At 39.2% G+C, this 18,671-nt stretch overlaps 1 protein-coding gene across 2 annotated transcripts; it reads left to right on the top strand.

The window, feature by feature from the left end:
* Positions 1-1,506: 1,506 nt before the first annotated feature.
* LOC135701429 (dymeclin) lies at positions 1,507-18,486 on the top strand. 2 transcript variants are annotated; one of them, XM_065222233.1, is made up of 11 exons: positions 1,507-1,818; positions 1,969-2,115; positions 2,175-2,474; positions 2,544-2,648; positions 2,716-3,041; positions 3,109-3,278; positions 16,502-16,627; positions 16,701-17,045; positions 17,104-17,286; positions 17,351-17,473; positions 17,536-18,486. In XM_065222233.1, exons 1-11 carry the CDS (start codon positions 1,676-1,678, stop codon positions 17,683-17,685), a joined length of 2,118 nt encoding a protein of 705 aa, XP_065078305.1. In that variant the 5' UTR covers positions 1,507-1,675; the 3' UTR covers positions 17,686-18,486. The 2 variants fall into 2 exon arrangements, with proteins under 2 accessions (XP_065078305.1, XP_065078297.1); XM_065222225.1 differs by having other exon boundaries at positions 3,106-3,278.
* The last annotated feature ends 185 nt before the right edge of the window (positions 18,487-18,671 follow it).

The raw sequence follows: 18,671 nt of genomic DNA, 5'->3' as shown, positions 1-18,671 counted from the left end.
GTTCTCCTTAGAAATAATTTCTCATCAGAACTACTCTTAAGTTCTCCTAAAACTAACTCGAGAACTTCGATGAAATTTTCAATATTTTTCTACGAAGTTGTATGAATATTCTCTTGAAGATCTTTAAACTTTCCCGATAGTCGGGACTTCCCTAAAGATATCTTTGCTCCTCAGAAGTTATTTAAACTTTTCAATAAATTAGAGTTCTCTGGACTTCCCTAGAATTCACGGAACTCTCCTTAAACTCCTGCAGTTTTCCTGATATTGAAAATTCTTCTCCGAATGGTACTTCTTCAAAGTGCTCCCAAATTGTTTGAAGTTAATGCAAATTCAGAGACGATCACTGAGCTTTGGAGAATTTCAAAGTCCCTTGAATATTTTTACAAGAATTCAGATTAATTATTCAAAAGACCTTCTACTGGTCAACTATTCAATCAGATAATCCCTCACAATTTTTTTCACTATGTCAGCTGAACCAGAGATTATTCAAATAACCGTATGACTAAATGACGATTAGCTAGTTTGAAGATCTCCACCTGATTGAAAGTGCAAGAGACAACTCTCGGATATGATGCCTTCAAGTAGATCAATTATTATTCTGAAGGTTTCGGACTGATAAAAAATCAATGACGTCTCGTAAGCATTCTTTTAAGATGCAAGCTAGACCGGGGATCAGTGTTGGAAAAGTTCGCGATATTTCACGAAGTTCACCAAGGGAAAAGTTCATGAGTCATAGTGAGTTTTCGCGAACTTTTCCATCACTGCCGGATTATTCAAAATACCTCCAGATGATCGAAAATTCATGTTTTTTTTAAGTAGCGGAAAAGGTTCTAATTTTAGCCTATGGATCTACGATTGGGCCCAACGCTAAAAATCTGCCTTTTATCAATTTTATCTAGATGAACGCGTTATTATGACTGTAATAATGTATATATTTTGGTCGCTATTGAAAATTTAATCGATTGCTGAATTTATGTATGGGCCCAAATTAGGGGCATTTAGGCCGACATTACATCCATTTCCCCTAAGGAATAAAGGATACCCACACTCCCAAAAATTTTTAGCCTTTTGTCAGTCGGCCCAACTAACGAATGAAATTCGTTTGTTGGGTCGAGGTGGTGGCCCAACCAGCGAATTTCGACTGTATAGTGGAATTAGAAGATAGTTTTGATTCAGATATTCTGAAGAGGGTTCCATGATTCTATGGAAACTTTCAACAGGATCTACATCGTAGCAATGACACGTCACTTCAAATCGAAATTACGTCTGAGGCAAAGTTGTAGGGAAAAATAAAGTCAGATGAAATTATAATAAAACAGATGAAATTATAATAATAAAAAAAAATTCGTAAAAATCTTACGACTCAAACACCGAATCCCCCTTGATTTACGTTCTCGCTCTCTGAACCGAGTGCAACCGCGCACCGGGAACGTTTAGCGTTTCGAGAAACGTCATCAAAATTTTTGTGCAGCTGTGGCACTGTCAAAATTCTCTGCGACTGGGATGTGTGCGTATGTGCTTATATTTACTCAATTTCGTGCAAGCAATATATAGAAGTTCGATTACGGATTTAAAATCCCACAAACCAAGTGCTTCGCTGTTCCCTCACGGCATCGGACAATCCGACCGCGGAGAGTTGCAACCGTAGCGCGGGATTGTTGCCAACCGGTTCACCATGGGCACCAACGTGAGTCGCCACGAAGATCTATCGGAGAACGAGTATCTGATGCGATTTGTTGGCAAGGAGCATATTCCGGCGTACAACGATGATTTCTGGAACAGCTTCCTGCAGTATCACATCAATCTGCCGACCAATAGGTGAGTGGAGAATGGAAGAATGTTTCAAGAACGGCTTATCAATTGTTGCGACAGGCTCTGTTATCAGCATTCCAATGAAGACATCTGTTTTGTGTTCAGTGACTGTTCATTCGAGGAAGATGATTTTTGTTTTGTCATATATCTTTTCAGCCAGGAACAGCTGAGTTTGGATTCGAGGCTGGAATCTCTCTGCCAGAGTTTCATCAGTCACAATCTTTCGACCGGGAACTTTGGATCGCTGATAAATGTTTACCTGGTGAAGGTTTCCGAACTGTTAGCCTTATCCGATGCGGAGAGGTAAAATCCATTGATCTGGAAGAATAGCAAATATGTTTCACATGTTTCGATATTTCCAGTACGGTTCACATCTGGCAGGCATTCAATGCTCTGTTTATTATTCGCTGCTTGATCAAGTATATGATTGAGACAGGCTCGGAATATCAGCTGCTGCAGCACTTTGAGGCATTGCCCATCCAGGAGAGTCAGGAGCAGGAAGAATCCGATCAAGCAACAGAAACTAGCAGCGATGTGGCGGTTAATATTGATCCGAAGGTGATTGCAGATACAAAGGCTGCCGTAGCCAAGCTGGTTGATGGAACCAAATTTGAGACGTTTCTCGAAGCGCTGGTTAACATTATTGTTGTGATACCTGTCAAGTAAGTGCTGTGTCTGAATGTTGATCCAGTCATTGTAATACATTGAGCTTGATTTTTATTTCTATGCAGAGAATTCACATATCATTTGCATTTGGAAGCGGTAAATTGTTTGATAGTCTTACTGTCTGTGAGTCAATTCTCCCAACAGAGGACGGATAAATCTACCATCTTCAAGTAAGTTCCGATATTAATGTGTTTTCCTTGAATTTGAATACGATTTATATGAAACTTTTTGTTGCAGAACTATCTACAAATGTCAGCACGCGAACACGTTGATGAGTGCCCTGCTGCACTTTCTCAGTCGTATGACACAGGCCCCATCGACGATGTTCGGTTTCGGCAGTGGTGGTTCGTTCGTGTTCGGCATTGCGGAATCTTTGTGGTCCATTTTGACATTCTCCCGAAAGCAACCGGACATTCTATCTGCTCACGATTTACCCTCGGCATTCAAGGACCATTATCCGTTGGCCAATCAGAGTCTGCTGTTGATCCTGATACTGGCCAACCATTATACCACGAAGGACAACCCATACCGGGCAAGTCTTTTCGGTTGTTCCGATTCGCAAGGTAGTGTGTGTGGTGAAGAATTTCTTCGTTCGAACTGATCGCTTGAATGGTTCAATAATTTCAGCAGATTCTGCGAAAGATGAGGTGGCGACATTCAAAATCGACTTTTCTTCCCTGTACAATACGCTGTGCCGAATTGTGACGATTGACCAGGCGACGTTACTGCTCTATCTGCTGCTGCATCGAAACCAACGATTCTACAAGTACGTCATGGCGCAACAGAATCTGCAGCAACTGGTGAGTGGGTTTCCAGTTTTTTTTAGAGCGTATTTAAAATAAATTTAGACATTACAGGGGAAAGGGCGCTAATGCTGACGTGGAATCCTAAGATTAGGCTTATCGATAAATATCCCCAGATATGCCAATTACAATTTTACCTATTCAAACTAACGGGATTCTACGGTACAGTTGAGACGTTTTAACTGGTAGAAAAATAGACTGTATTTTGATATTGAAGTACATTTCCAGTGAACGCATAACTGTCCCATGGTACAACACATAAATTTCGAAAATAAAATAGCATGTCGATTCGTGTCACCTGAATATTGGACGCATATTTTTCCCACTAGAAAAAAATTTAGTGGAACTTATTCGATTTGTATTTTTTCGAATTTTCATTAGGGCGAACGGTTTTTGTAGATAATGACTTCTACCGCCAATTACTCACAAATAAAAGCTCACTCCTGCTAATAATCGAGGCCAGCTGGTAGAGGAAACGTTCCTCTACCTGATGGTGTCGTTAATTTGCTGTATGAACTTTTATTCCCGAGAAATCGATGGCTAAAGCAATTGTTTGCCAAAACAATTACGTCCTTTTAAAATTTTGGCACTGGTGTTTATGTAGTATTCCAAAAGTACGAATTATGGCGTTAAGCATTGAAATCTCAAAATTGTCGAAATGCCTCATGGGATCGACAGTACAGCAATGACCCAATTTTGTCAGCTCTCTTTTTGAAAATCTTTTCTAGTGTTCCTCGTTACCCATGCACTTTTTCATTGGTCTTATTGTACCAAAGTATACCTTAAATATCCTCCTTGGAGATGAGTGAAAAAGATATGGAATTACTGTTATGTTAAAAAGTTTGATGCACGGAGGGCTGGCAACATTGGGTCGCTACTGTATTTACCTAACTATTGTTTTTTAGAAAAGTTATTAGGCCGGAACAAATAGATACTATTGCTTTTGTCACACCACATTTGAATGGACGATTACTAAAATCAAAAAATCATTAAAACATGAAATAAGGAGTTAATCCAAAGTATATTTCAACCCGTTTGCATTATTTTTAAGTATGGGATCCACTAACATGCTTCTCAACAACGAGATTCAAATGCAAACATACAGAAACAAATCAATTTTCCGAATTTTCAAAAAGGTATGTTGGTAAATTTTGAAATTGAATATATGGTAAACTCCAAGACTGTAACAAATAAAAGAGATCTCTAAAATTGTTTCAGCTTCAACATTTGAAATGTTTTCTAAATCTCTGAGTTTTAAAACATTCTGAGGGGCGACCACATGGAGTATAATCCATTTTTTTTTTTTTACTTGAGCGCTATCCTCCCCTCTTTAACTTATCCACATGGTTATTAGGGTGGGTCATTATGATCATTTTTTTCAGAACAATAATTTTTGAATTCCATTTGGGGTACCAAAAAACTGTGCAAAATTTGGGGACGCTTGGTTGCAACCCGGGTTTCCGCATTTCTTTTGACATCTGTATGGAAATTAATATGGGCAAACCTACTTTTGCTGATTTGCTCATTATGGCCTATGGATCTAAGATTGGGCCCATCGGTAAAAAGCTGCTATTTATCAATTTTATCTAGATGAACGCGTTATTTGGACGGTACTAATGGCTTATAATAAAAAATATTTTTAAATGCGTTTAAAATATGCTTTTTTGGTAGATAAAAACAACAGCAAGTAACCCAAGCGTTTTCAGGACATGGCAATCACTCTTAAAGAAACAGCTTTACAATCAAATACATTGAATGTTGAAGTTTAACACTTACTTAATTTTTCATTTTAATAAAGTTAAACAAAACTTACTTATTTTGAATAAGTCAACGATCTACAAATATTCAATGTCTTGAAGTTTCGTATTCCATGCACAAGTTCAAGATATAGAAAATTTACAAAATACCAGCATTGAAGAAAAAAAATAAATGATTTATTTTAAGTTTAGAGGTCTTCATTGCAGTCCCATTAACTTCACAACAATTGTAGGAACTTTGGAGAAGTTCTGAGGAATGAAAGGAAAAGCTGAAAATTCCAGTGAACTTCCGTAAACAAACTGCGGGAACATAAGGGAACTTACTGAAAGCTTTAAGAACCTCAAAGCGGTCCTATTAGCATCCGAAAATTTTCAGGAACTTTTATGAAGTTCCTAGAATTTCAGAGAACTTCACAGGTGTCAAGCGAGAATTATAGTAAACTTTATGGACATTGTGCAAATTTTTAAGATGTTCTAAGCACCTCAGAAAAGCTAGATCTAGAAATCTTTGGGGAAATTCACATCTTAAGAGCAGTTCCCGTAACTTAGGTCCAAACTGTTGGAGCAGTTTAAAGAGCTATAATCGTAAATTTCCTGTAAACCAGAGTAAGAGGTAAGAGTACTTACCTGTAAACCTGCAAACCATCACAGAAGTCTAGAGAATTTCAGGGAGCAAAATCGAGATCTTCAATAGAATTAATCCTAATGTCGAGCAGTTTTGAGGTGACCTTCTACCAGTGATTTTCAGAAAGTGAAATAATAAATTCCAGGATTTTCTAGCTTGGTATATATAAGACTTTATTGTTACAAGGTTCTAAAAGAAATTTCTTCAAAATATTGTTCCACGGCAAAGTTAGAGTGGTAGGAAACGTCATTTTAAACTGCTCGAATGATGTGATCCATTGAGAGCTATAGGAAAGTTTCGAGGACATCACGACATATCAGAGAATCAAAGGGCAGCTCAAATAATTTCAAGGAAATTGTAGAAACCTTAAAGAAATTTCAAGAAACTCCGGTAATTTCGGGAAACTTCTGCAAAGCTCCGAGAGAATTTCTGGAACGTGATAAAAAATATATGAAAATCCGGAAAACTTGAGAGCATTTTTGATTAAAGACTTCAAGGCAAATCAATTATTTTAAGTTAAGTTGCGGGTTCTTAAAAATATTGAAAAATTCAGGGCAGTCTATTTTAAAGAAATTCAGTAATCGTTTTGGCAGTTTTAATAACACCAGGAAAGTCTAGACTCTTGAAAAAGTTTTAAATTAGTGTCCATAATTTAAGGGAAGTTTCATGAACTGCAGAAAAATCTTGAGAACTCATCAATTAATTATTTCGTTCCATGAAAAATTGCGGGCGCACAAAAGTTCCAGAAATTTACAGAGGTCTTCAGAAACATTTCGAGAACTTCATAGAAATCTGTGGAGCTTAAGCTGAAAATCACCGAACTTCATGAATTTTTATGAACACTTGCTGAGTGTGCCAACGGCGCCGGTGGTGTAGTGGTAAGCGTGATTATTTCTCACCCCAGCAGGCCTGGGTTCAATCCCAGTCGGCGCCGCCGGGATGTTCTGAGGCATAACATCTCTGATCACGCCTTCCTTCAGATGGGAAGCAAAGCCGTTGGTCCCCGGTTCATGAGTTGATGGGTCGATAGGTAGGGTTCCAGGTGTGGGAGCTGCCTTCCTGGCACGTCGGTAGCATTGGCGCTCAGCACGGAAAACAAGATCGACGGAAAAAACAAACCAAAGGAAAAAAAAAAAAAAAAAGCTGAGTGCCCGGCGTTGCTCGGGATTCAATATTAGTTTGAGTTTATCGCCAATTAAAAATTATTTTGAACGTAGCCCTCCCCCCCCCTCTTATCTAAGGGGCTACCCCCTATGACCTCCACATGCCAAATTTGGTTCCATTTGTTTGATTAGTTCTCGAGTTATGCAGAAATTTCTGTTTCATTTGCATGGGAGCCCCCCTTTATAGAGGGGGAGGGGTCTCGAACTATCATAAGAACCTTTCCCTGCCCCAAAAACCACTGCATAAAAATTTTTCCGCCGACAGAAGTTCATTTTTATATAAGCGGGAGCATTTGAAAAAAGTTTAGTAAGCTAGAGTAATTTCTGGGGGAGGTCAGTTCCATTAGTTTAAGAAAAATCGTAGGAAATTTAAATCAGTTTCCAGATTTTCAGATAACTTGAGAGAGTTCACTGAAGCTTAAACAGTTTTAGGACGGTTCAATTAAATTCAGCGCAGTACAACAATTCATGAGACTGCAAAAACTTTAGAGAGAAGTTCAGAAAAGAACAGATAACTTCAGAGCAGTTCCGTAAACATTAGAGAAATCACAGACATTTTAAAGAAGTTTAGATAACTTTAGTGAACCGTTGAACCTTTAGAGGAGATTCATGACCGTTAGGGAAGTTTAAGAATTTTATGAGAAGTATTGTACGCAGCGTTCCCAGGTCATATTCAGAAAAATCTGGACCAGTCAAAATATAAAATCTGGAAAAATCTGGAATGTTCCAAAAAATCATGTTTTTAACATAATGCTATTGAAATCAAAGTGATGTGTCAATCTCATCTGAAATTTATTCAAAGTCCACCATAATGTTTATGAAATCCATGTTTTAAAAAATATATAAAGCCAACTTGTTAGCATTGCTAAAATCATCCAAAAGTTAAGAAAAGTATTGACACAGTGTTCCCAAAAAGTTTAAATAGCCATTCCGCAGCATATCAAAATTGATTTAAATTTTTGGTAAAATACTGCAGAAAATATTTTTAGGATTCTGAACCAGCAAAGAGTCAAGCAACTCGATTTAGCCCTTACTATTTGATGCAGTACCAGAATATGTCTTAAAGATTTTATTAGTTCTATATAATTCTAATATTACTCTGTGATTGATCAGACTTCCAATTTCATTCTTGACATCATTCAACTCACAACACTCGGTAGACCAGTAGGCAATTTTATTTCAAGCTAAAATTCTCCTGGCTGAAGTGAGAATCAAAGCCTAACATCGTGGTACTCACGCACAGCTTACCTAAACTACGGGTTACTCCACATGACCATTACAAAGAATTTTATGCCAAAGAATAATATTGTTATACAACTAAAATGAAAGTCTGCAGGTGTCATTTTTGAAGTATCAGGATCTTGAAATGATTCTAAATTCAGAAATTTATATTTTTCCTGGGTCCCAAATCATGAAATTTTTTGTTAGTCTGAATGTACTTCATTTACAGAGTTCAATGTTAATCATCCTAGAATTTCATCATACTTCTATTCTGGATTCCCCTAAACTAATCATGATAATATCCAAACTTTTCAGTAACATTCTAATAGTGCTTAGCATTATCTCTTGTAATCTCTTATAAATCGCTCTCTGATTCTGCAATTCCCTCAAACTTGTAATAATTTCCAAGAATTGGCATAATTTTTCTCTATGAAATTCCCTTAGAATGTTCTTAATAATTTCCTTGGTACGCTCTTCAGAATGACCGTCACATTCTTCTGAGACTTATCCTCTTCAATATACTCTAAGTACTGTGCCAAAATAGCATTGAAAGTCTCCCAGAAATTGCCAGATTTCTTAAAACTTGATAAAACCTAATCTCCATAGAAAAATTGGACAGAATTCCATTGAAATTATTCTCATGATTCATATCAGCATTCTCCTTAAATTTCATCTTAAGAATTTTCTATGATTTCTCTTCCAAATTCTAACTATTTGCTTTCTTCACAAAATCTCCATACAATTGTCATCAGAGATTGCAAAAGACAATTTATACAGTCTTCACTTCAATCAAAGATTGCACAGAATTACCTTAACATTCTAAAATCTAGGGCAATTCAGAATTCTAAAGTATTTCAGACTGCTAAAGTAACTCAATATTCACAGGTACTTTAAAACTCTATTTACAAATCTAATTAATTATCCTCAAACATATCACGAACATACTTCAAAGTTCTGGTGGTTGTCTAGATTCAAAAGCCTTGCTAATTTTCCAAAGCTCAATTATTGTTTTCAATCCTGAACAGTTTTCGATTTCGCTAAATTCCAAAATTATGAAATTTCCTCCATATTGAAATATTGATTTTTTTAAATCCAGGATTCAAAAAAAAAAAATATAGCCAATCTAAACAAAAACACAAAACAAATCCTGGCTCGATAGTTTAAAAAATTAGAGGATTTTTTACAGCCAATATTGTTTAGAAAATGTCTCAATTTTCAATATGCTGCAACCCATTGCAAACATGTTGTAACATTCCCATGTATGATGTTGCAGTAATGTCCAACGTTGATGGCCTTTAGTAATTAAAGTAGTAAGTTTGGCTTTTTATATTTCGATTAGAGGGTCCATTAATTGCAGTGATATTTATAAAGCAACACGTTTTAAAAATCTGGGAAAATCTGGAACATATTTTAAAAATCTGGATATAAACGTGACCTGTCTGTGTATCTGGCTAGACGACTGAAAATCTGGAAAATCCAGATAAATCTGGAATAATGGCAACACTGATTGTGCGCATCAGGCTAGGTTCTCAAACTACAAAAGAACTTCAAGGCAGTTTCATTAACTTCAGGAAAAATTTGGGAACTTTCAAGAAGTTCTGAAGACCTCAGAATAGTCCTTTCCATATTGATATTCAACGGGGATTTCCATTGAAATATTCCTCAAAATTTCGATGAAGCTATCCTCCGAATTCAATTGTCTTTTAGTTTTCCTCGGAATAACCTTGAAATTCTCCACAATAAGATACCCTTTGGAAAGATTTTCCGAATATTGATTGAATTCATTTCAGATTTCCTTTTCAATCTCACTCCTTCCCACTTACATTGAAAGTCTCCTAAGAATTCATTGGCATTTCTCCTTAGATTTCTTCTCATAATTTGTTTGGCAAACTCTTCTGAGTTTATTTTCCGAATTCCTTCTAAGATGTCCTGGAGTTATTCTCAGATTTAATTGTAATGCTCCTTTTAGTATTTTCAAAAAAAAAATCCAAGGACTTATGCTCCGGACTCGTTTTCTCTCACAAACTTTATGAAATTGCAGAATGCCATTGGAAATTTCCTCTAAACTTCACAGGAGTTGTGCTCCTCAGAAATTTACTGTTAATTCAATGTAGGGTGATTGAAATTCTATTCAAAACTATTAAGCTTCACATTAAATCTACAATTCGTCAGAACTACCTAGAAGCAAATTGCATTTGATGTTTTTTTGAAAGATTTTTTATCCCGGAACTCCCTTGGAATGAGGTCCTTAGAAATTATAATAAAATTCCATGATTTTTCAAAACTGTGCATGGAATTTGACTCCAGATTCTTGAAAATTTCTTGAAGTATTATAGCGTTTAAGCGAAGACAACAAATCAAGAAGACTGGCAACTTTGCCATAATTGAAGCGACAGATACAATGGCGCTGCGCTTGAGTAAAGGTGGAAGCAACGCATAGAAAAATGAGCAAATACACAAACCCTTCTTCTAAGGATGTAATTTTTGCTATCAAATTCGTTCGAAGCATTTACCTTTGAGCGGCAGATGACGCGATTGTACCTGTCTCATAGCGTTCGTATGAGAAAATGGAAGAGTTGCCAGTCTTCTTGATTTGTTGTCTTCGGTTTAAGTCAAGAACTAGTTCAAATTTAAAATTTCTAGGAAATATGTATGTTCCAAAACCAAAAAAAAAACAAACATTTCAAGTCTCGTTTTTTAAATTTGTTACGTGAATGAAAATAACGAGAAAAATAAAATTCTTGTGTTTAAAAATTTAAAATATCCTTGGAAAGAAAATTATTAAATTCTCTGAGACTTCCAGGTATTTTAAGCAACAATTAAATTTCCTGAAGATTCCTGGTTTTCCAGGTTTTTGCAGTTAGTGTTTTTTCGTAGATTTTCTTATGTTTCGAGGGGTTCATCGATTAGGCTAGAAGCGAAGATAGTACCAGAGCTGAGCCAAAAAGTTGAGCACGTTTCTTCGGGACCTTCACTCGTATTTATTTCAGTTACCGTGGGGACGTAATTTGTGATTAACCCCGGTCCCTTTCAAATTATATCATTATTTATGTACGGTCCTTATATTTTAAATGACGTTTCAAATTCATCTAGTGATGGCCGATTTTCATTCGAATAATCGATTAATCTATTAACTAACCGGAAAGAAAAATATTTATAATCGGCTATATCATGCCGATATAAGCATTAACTTCTCTAGAGGATCATCACCGATCGTTTCAAATATCGTTTCACCGATTCTTTCAAACATGTGCTGCACTCTCAATGGTGGAAAAATGGCAGCACAGCGAATACAAAAATAATCGATTAGTTGTTAATCGAGTAAATAAAAAAATGGGACATCTCTGATTTTGGTGTGATTGTTTTGATAAAAAATGAGCGCAAAATTTCATTTCTACCGAGGGGGCAGCAAAACCACAAAATTACCTTGAATACGGGGGGTATTCATTGGATGAAAGGGACCGTGAAAGGGGACACTAAAATAGAATGTTTTTCTTCCGACAGTTTTGTTGCATACGTGCACATTTCACGAGATACGAAACGTCAATTGACGAAACTATGACTATAAACCTTAAACTGGCAGCACGGCCAGCTGCATAAAAACGCATTGAATACATAGAGCTGGGCTCAGTTTACTCTGGAAGTACAACAAAAACGGAGACTTTTTATTTCGGTTCCGCAGTCCGCCTAACTTGCCCTTTGCATTAATACATAAAAGTGGCGACGATAGCAAAAAAAAAATAACATTCGCGTGCAATAGTGGGGTCACGAAAGTGAAAGTGAAGTTTAGGGGGAAAAAAAGCTTTGTTGTGCGAGGTGTGTGTGCAACAGCAGTTAGCTGTCATACGGCAGTGCACTATCAACGACGGCGACAGTGCCCACCTACACCAGGATTATTCCTCCGTTTGGGTTACTGCGCTCACGGTAAAACTTGCCGGTAACTTTCCGGATATCGACGGCAGGGTGGAAAACCGTCCAGCGAAAAGTGCTCCGGGCGGCAGCCAATTAGTTTATCCCTAGTGTTCATATCACAGAGTGTGATTATACGGAGGGCAAGTTACGGAGGCCGCTAAATTAATCAAGGAGGAAGCAACGGCTTTTAGTGGTGGAAAAGCTCCACTTGTGCGCAGCAGGAAGTTCTGCAAAACCCGTTCCGTTGGTGGCATACTCGGAACGTGGAGGTCAGCTGAAGGTTAGCGGGGACATTTAGGATTCGTTCGGTACAAATTGGAAGCGTAAGCGCGATGGCACACCGTTATTAGCTTAGGCCGTACCGGGAGGTTGTCTGGGACTTCCCGAACTTGGTAGTGACGGTGAATACACCACGAACGGACACGAACTGTGAACCCGACAGTACTACGATAGAGGAAGCTAGTAATAGAAGAGCAGGAGACGACAGATCCGACGAGGTTAGGGCCCCAAAGCGGGGAAGACAAAGGAAGCAGCTGGGAACAATGGAGGAAGAACCAAGAAGGTCAAAGAGGGCTAGAAAAGAAAAAAAGCTCGAAGATTATTACTACGACTGAGGAATTGTATAAATTGAATCTTGAAATGTTTGACAATGGTCAATTTTTTAATATAGAATTTGTTAACTTTCGAAAGGGGAAGAATTGTTGTATACGTGCACATTTCACGAGATACGAAACGTCAATTGACGAAACTATGATTATAAACCTTAAACTGGCAGCACGGCCAGCTGCATAAAAACACATTGAATACATAGAGCTGGGCTCAGTTTACTCTGGAAGTACAACAAAAACGGTGACTTTTTATTTCGGTTCCGCAGTCCGCCTAACTTAGGGGCCTCCCTTAGCTCAGTCGGTAAAGGCGCAGCTACAAAGCAAGACCATGCTGGAGGTGGCTGGGTTCGATTCCCGGTCCGGTCTAGGAATTTTTCGGTTTGGAAAATTTCTCGACTTCCCTGCGCATAGAGTATGATTGTATTTGCCACACAATTATACTAATGCAAAAATGGTACAGGCATCGAAAGCTCTCAATTAATAACTGTGGAAGTGCATCTAGAACACTAAGTTGAGAGCACGCAATAAGCTAATATGCGATATGCAATAAGCTTGAAATGCGAAGAAGAAGAAGAAGGCCGCCTAACTTGCCCTTTGCTTCGTTTGGACGTACATTAAAAGTTTCATCTTTGAGTTAACTCTATAGTATGAGTTCGCATCCAAATAAACTCAAATTTTAGGAGAATGAGATCAGGACCTGATTTAGAACTATCGGTAAGAACCATGATAAGATAATAACTATCAATTGGCATCTATTTTTATATCAGGTGATAAAACTACGGACTTTGATCATGAAAAATGTGAAAACAACATCAAGTCAGTTTGTCCCATCAAGCAAAGTATTCGCATATACATCCTGAAATTCAACCGTGCAGAAGTCAAATTCCAGTTTTGTTTTTTTTATCGCCATATTTTTCGCTGATATAACAAGTCATGCAGGCTTCATTGCAACTGAATGTAGCATGAAAAAATATCAAGTAAATTACTATGATTTTTCAAATAGTTACATGGGAATTGCACGTCGTCACTTCAACTGCCATTTTCTCAATGCCTACTTTTTCCATATGTGACTTATATGGGATTATAGGCAGTGTACATGTTCCCCACTTTAACGAAGTTTTCCAAAATAAGTTCGCAGCCCGCCTAGGTTAGGTTAGGTTACTTAATTAAAGATATTTTCAGCCATTGGTTGATTCGTCTCTAGGGATGGGAGGGGTCCCCCTAAAGGGTGTCCACGATGAAATTGCCACACTATGAAATTGCTCTAACTTTTTAACCGTTGGGTAGAATTCAATGAAAATTTGGGTGGATTTAGTTCATAGTGCATTATTTACATCCTGCAAGTTTTAAAGTCCTGTGATCAAAACTCGCGGAAATGGAGTCGAAAGAACAGCTCGTGCGTGATAAAATCTTGCGCATTCATCACGAGAACAAGGATCTCTCGCATCGTTCCATCGCTAAAGCGTTGGGAATCGCGAATTCCACGGTGTCGCGAGTGATTAAGCGGTTCGAGGAACGGTTTACCACCGATCGGAAGCCCAGAAGTGAAGGAAAAAGTATTCCGTACAACACCAAAAATCACAACCGCGTAGTTGGGGCCTTCAACCGAAATCCGAACGCCTCCGTTAGGGATGTGGCTAAGAAGCTGCACCTAAGCCGAAGTTTTGTCCAGAAGGCCAAAACTAAGGCTGGGCTTCGAACGTTCAAGGTACAAAAGGCCCCTAATCGCGACGAGAAGCAGAACAAGTCCGCCAAAACCCGTGCCAGGAAGTTGTACCTCAACATGCTGACGAAAGTTGAATGCTGCATCATGGACGACGAAACATATGTGAAGGCCGACTTCAAACAGATCCCCGGCAACCTGTTTTTCACGGCCAAGGATAAGTTCAGCGTTCCGGAGCATGTCCGCACTCAGAAGATGTCCAAATTTGCGAAGAAATTCCTGGTTTGGCAAGCCATCTGCACGTGCGGGAAGCGGAGTGCACCTTTCGTGACCCAGGACACGATGAACCGACAGGTGTACATAAAAGAGTGCCTCCAGAAGCGGCTGCTTCCTCTCCTGAAGGCCCACAACGTCCCAACAATCTTCTGGCCGGATTTGGCCTCATGCCACAACTCCAATGACGTGCTGAAGTGGTATGCGGACAATAAGGTCAATTTCGTGCCGAAAATGTTCAACCCTCCCAACACTCCGGAGCTCCGCCCCATCGAGAAGTACTGGGCGATTATGAAGCAGCACCTTCTTAAACGACCTAAGGTAGTGAAGACAGTCGAGGAACTGAAGAAAGTATGGGTTTACATGCAAAAAACGGTTGATTCACAGGTTGTGCAGAATCTTATGGCCGGGGTTAAGGCCAAGGTGCGGGCATTTGCGTATGGACTGTAAATAAAATACGAGTAAAATGGTAAAATGAAGTTTAATAGTTATTTCTCAATCCCTGAAAATTTGATGGCAATCGGATGAAAACTCGAATTTTGCGAATCAATTTTGTGTGTGGCAATTTCATCGTGGACACCCTTTAATACAGAGTTTTTTTTTAAACAGAGTGTTGTACGCTGTCTAGTTTGCTGTCAGGAAGGGTCAATGGTTCTTTGCGGGTGGGTTCTGGTTGTGGCGTAGGTCTGTTTTGTGTGCATGGGTCTTGGTTGTATCATTGGTCAGTTGAGGGTCCGTGGTGAAGAGGAGGGTGCCACCGGTAGCAGGCTTCAATGAGGGGTCCGCTGTAGGCAGCGAGCACCGAATTGGCAGTTGTCAAACTAGGTGGAAGAGTTCCTAGTAGAGCAGCGATCCGGCTTGCGTCATTGATAAGCGCGTCTTTTACACTGCTTGGAATCCCGTAAAGCTCTCTTGCTCTCTGGGGGCAGTGACATGCTCAACAGAGTGATGAATGTAGCTTAGAGAGCAGGTCTAGTGGAAATCACCGCTAACTAAGGTTCGACTAAGGTTGTTGGAAAGGCGAGTGTGGCCTGATCTTAGGCGGAAGAGGACAATTTATGAGCGATGGTCTGCTGTATCATCCCATTTGCCCATGCTTGCTTTGACTTTCCTGATGAAGAGGTCGCGGGAGTTAATCCAGTCCCTATTCCAGGCTTCCCAAGTGATGCTTTTAGAGGTCTGGGTCAGGAACTTTACGCGTGTGTAGGTACATATCATCATAGGATCAGCTTCCAAATTACCCTGGATTTCGCAGTGGCCGGGTATCCAGCCGACAATGGTGCCAGGTGGGGCACTCGAGAAGATGACCTGTATCCATGGATGAGTGGGGTGTTCGGCCTCAATCGCGGCTACAACTTTGGCTCAGTCGGTGAAAAGGACGATTGATTTGCTTGACCGGAGGGAGTGGAGATGGCAAAGAAAGCGGCGGTGGCCTCAGCCGAGAACACGCTGCACTCGTCTAGGTGGCGGTAACAAACCCTAGCTTCGAGGTGCACTCCGCCTAATTTATATAAGATTCTAAACTAGATTCTGAAAATTTATTAGTTTTATTGAACTTCTACAACATTCCCTAAACTTTTAAAAAGCTTCCCAACAATCTACGAAGTTCCCTGAAATCAATCTCTTAAAGTATAGCTTCATTGATTTTTAAGAAGGTTCCTGAATTTCTGTAAAAAACTTAGTTTGAAAGATCTGGAAGAGTACATCTTTCGCCACCCGTAATTTTTAAATGTAGAAGAGAAGACATTTGTAGTATAAAGGTTCCCCCTAATTGTATATCTCGGAGTAACTGTATATAAAGCATATTTGGCGACGAAATGACGGCGGGGAAACGTGTTTCGGCGAACTTACCCATTTGGCGACATTTTTGGTGATGAAATAACCTAGCCTAACGACCCGCTTGCGTTGAAAAGTTATTTGAATAGTAGTTCACAACTCATCAATGAAATTTGGTATAACTCATCGTTTAAAACACTTCATATGTTGTCCTTCTTCCAGGTCATTCCTATTCTTCAAACCCTTTACAACGCTCCAGACAGTACCTCGCATCATATTTACATGTCCCTGATTGTGCTTCTTATTCTGAGCGAGGACGATAACTTCAACAAAAGCGTTCATCAAATTGTAAGTAAATCTCTTGTCTTACGAACCCTCAGCTCCGTTTCACAGGGACCTTTTTTTTCCCCCGAAATTCAAGATCCTAAAAAATATCACATGGTACACGGAGCGATCGGTCAGCGAGATATCGCTCGGTGGCTTGCTGATTCTGGTAGTCATCCGAACCATCCAGTACAACATGCTGAAAATGCGTGACAAATATCTGCACACCAACTGTCTGGCGGCACTGGCCAACATGTCCGGCCAGTTCCGATCCCTGCACCCGTACGTGGCCCAACGGTTAGTTAGTCTGTTCGAAACCCTAGCCAAGAAGCATGCCCGCCTCGATCAGCAGCTAAAGCAGTCCGTCAATGGAGACGTCGCAGCGGCGGCGGCGGCGACCGAGGTGGCCGTTTCCATCGCGGCACCCAGCTCGGATGATATGGTAAGTTAAGAAGCTTTATTTTGACGAAAAGTGCTGGAATATGACTGACATTTTGCAGTTACAGGATCTGTCAGTGCTGGAGGAAGTGCTGAGGATGGTGCTGGAAATTCTCAACTCCTGTCTGTCGCACCAGCTGGTCTACTGTCCGAACTTGGTGTACACCCTGCTGTACAAGCGCAGCGTCTTTGAGGCCTTCCGGAGTCATTCGGCTTTTCAGGATATCATTCAGAATATAGATATGGTATGACGAGATTTTGGTTGAATGTTTTTTCATCTAAATCGTAATCCGATTTCGCTTTCGACAGGTTGTAGGATTTTTCTCGTCGAGGTTGGTTCGAGTTCAGGATCAACGGGGCGAGCTTGGCGTTAACGAAGTTCTAGAAGTGATATCTAAAGGAGCCAGTCAGTGGTCCAGCGATCGGTTAAGGGTACGTGGCAGTTGCCATACGAAAATTCCGTGAATCGAAATTTAATGATTTATTACCCACAGAAATTCCCGGACCTTAAATTCAAATACGTCGAAGAGGATGCCCCGGAAGAATTCTTCATCCCCTACGTGTGGACGCTGGTATGCAAGGCGGGCTGTGTTCATTTTAGTTCCGAATCAATCAAAGGCGTAACGACGGACATCAACTGTTAACCGGAGTGTACTCAGTAGGGTTTCTTCAAACGAAAAAAAAAAAAACTAAGAAAACTTCAGATGGAATCTAGCTTCCATAGCTTTTACTACCTACTACAATATTAAAATTGCTCTACTTTGGCCCGGGTGGTTCCCCGGGCAAGAAGATTGCAGACCTATGTAGAATGCATACTAATACAATAAAACGAAGGTGAACGGCACCTGTCAGGAGAATATGCAATCACGGTGTGAGCGCTCGCGTGAATGAAGATCAAAAGTTGAAATAAGAAAATTGTGTGCAAACTTGGTAGGTTCTAGGTTAGAAATCGTTGCATTCCCTGAATGACAATAGAATTCGGTTGAGCAAGTTATTTTCTTCTACGAGGTTGTTGTTTTTTTTCTGTATTTACGAGAGCTCAAAATTGTCACATGTTTATGTACATAGAACTGTTTCGGTGTAGTAGCATCCTTTTTTTTCTATTTTATTACAAACAAATGACAGGAATATCTTTGTTCAAAACAAATCTGAGTGATTAGATTCGACTCGAAATAATTGCAATCTAAACTGAAGGGAAGAACAAACTTTTAAACACGACACGCATCTATAACCGTGTAGTAGGTGTAGCAGCGCAAGCAGGCTTAATGATTTAGATGAGACTAATATATAAATAAATTATAATCTTCGAAAGAAACAAAACAGTTTTCAGTATGACAGTAACGTTGATCGTAGATTTGTAAAAAAAAGTTCCACAATTGAGTTAGTCAGACAAACAATAGCAAAGCAAAACGGCAAATAATATACGAGAATTTACTTATTTCAAACTAGGCGTTTCTTTTCTGCAACTATTTAGTGGTACGTGATAACACAGCAGTTTATTTCGTCGAAAATAAAAATATTTATTAAATAAATACCTTAAACAATCCTTACAAATCCTAAAAAAAACACAAAGAATCGAACAAATTAAAGCCTAACAAAATTATCACTTGGTGGGGATTTTTAGCTGGTT

The sequence above is a fragment of the Ochlerotatus camptorhynchus genome, unplaced genomic scaffold (assembly GCF_037179485.1).
Source record: "Ochlerotatus camptorhynchus isolate MF236.1 unplaced genomic scaffold, CSIRO-AGI_Acam_v1.1 ptg000014l, whole genome shotgun sequence".
Classification (NCBI taxonomy): Eukaryota; Metazoa; Arthropoda; class Insecta; order Diptera; family Culicidae; genus Ochlerotatus; species Ochlerotatus camptorhynchus.
The sequence above is the reverse complement of the archived record's forward strand: the minus strand, read 5'-3'. Positions and strand labels throughout refer to the sequence as shown.

What these genes read in the sequence shown, in the direction of transcription:
- LOC135701429 (XM_065222225.1), top strand. Translation starts at nt 1,676, where the DNA reads ATGGGCACCAACGTGAGTCGCCACGAAGATCTATCGGAGAACGAGTAT. An exon ending in ATCAATCTGCCGACCAATAG is followed by an intron (nt 1,819 to 1,968) that starts GTGAGTGGAGAA and finishes ATATCTTTTCAG; the next exon opens with CCAGGAACAGCTGAGTTTGG. An exon ending in ATTGTTGTGATACCTGTCAA is followed by an intron (nt 2,475 to 2,543) that starts GTAAGTGCTGTG and finishes ATTTCTATGCAG; the next exon opens with AGAATTCACATATCATTTGC.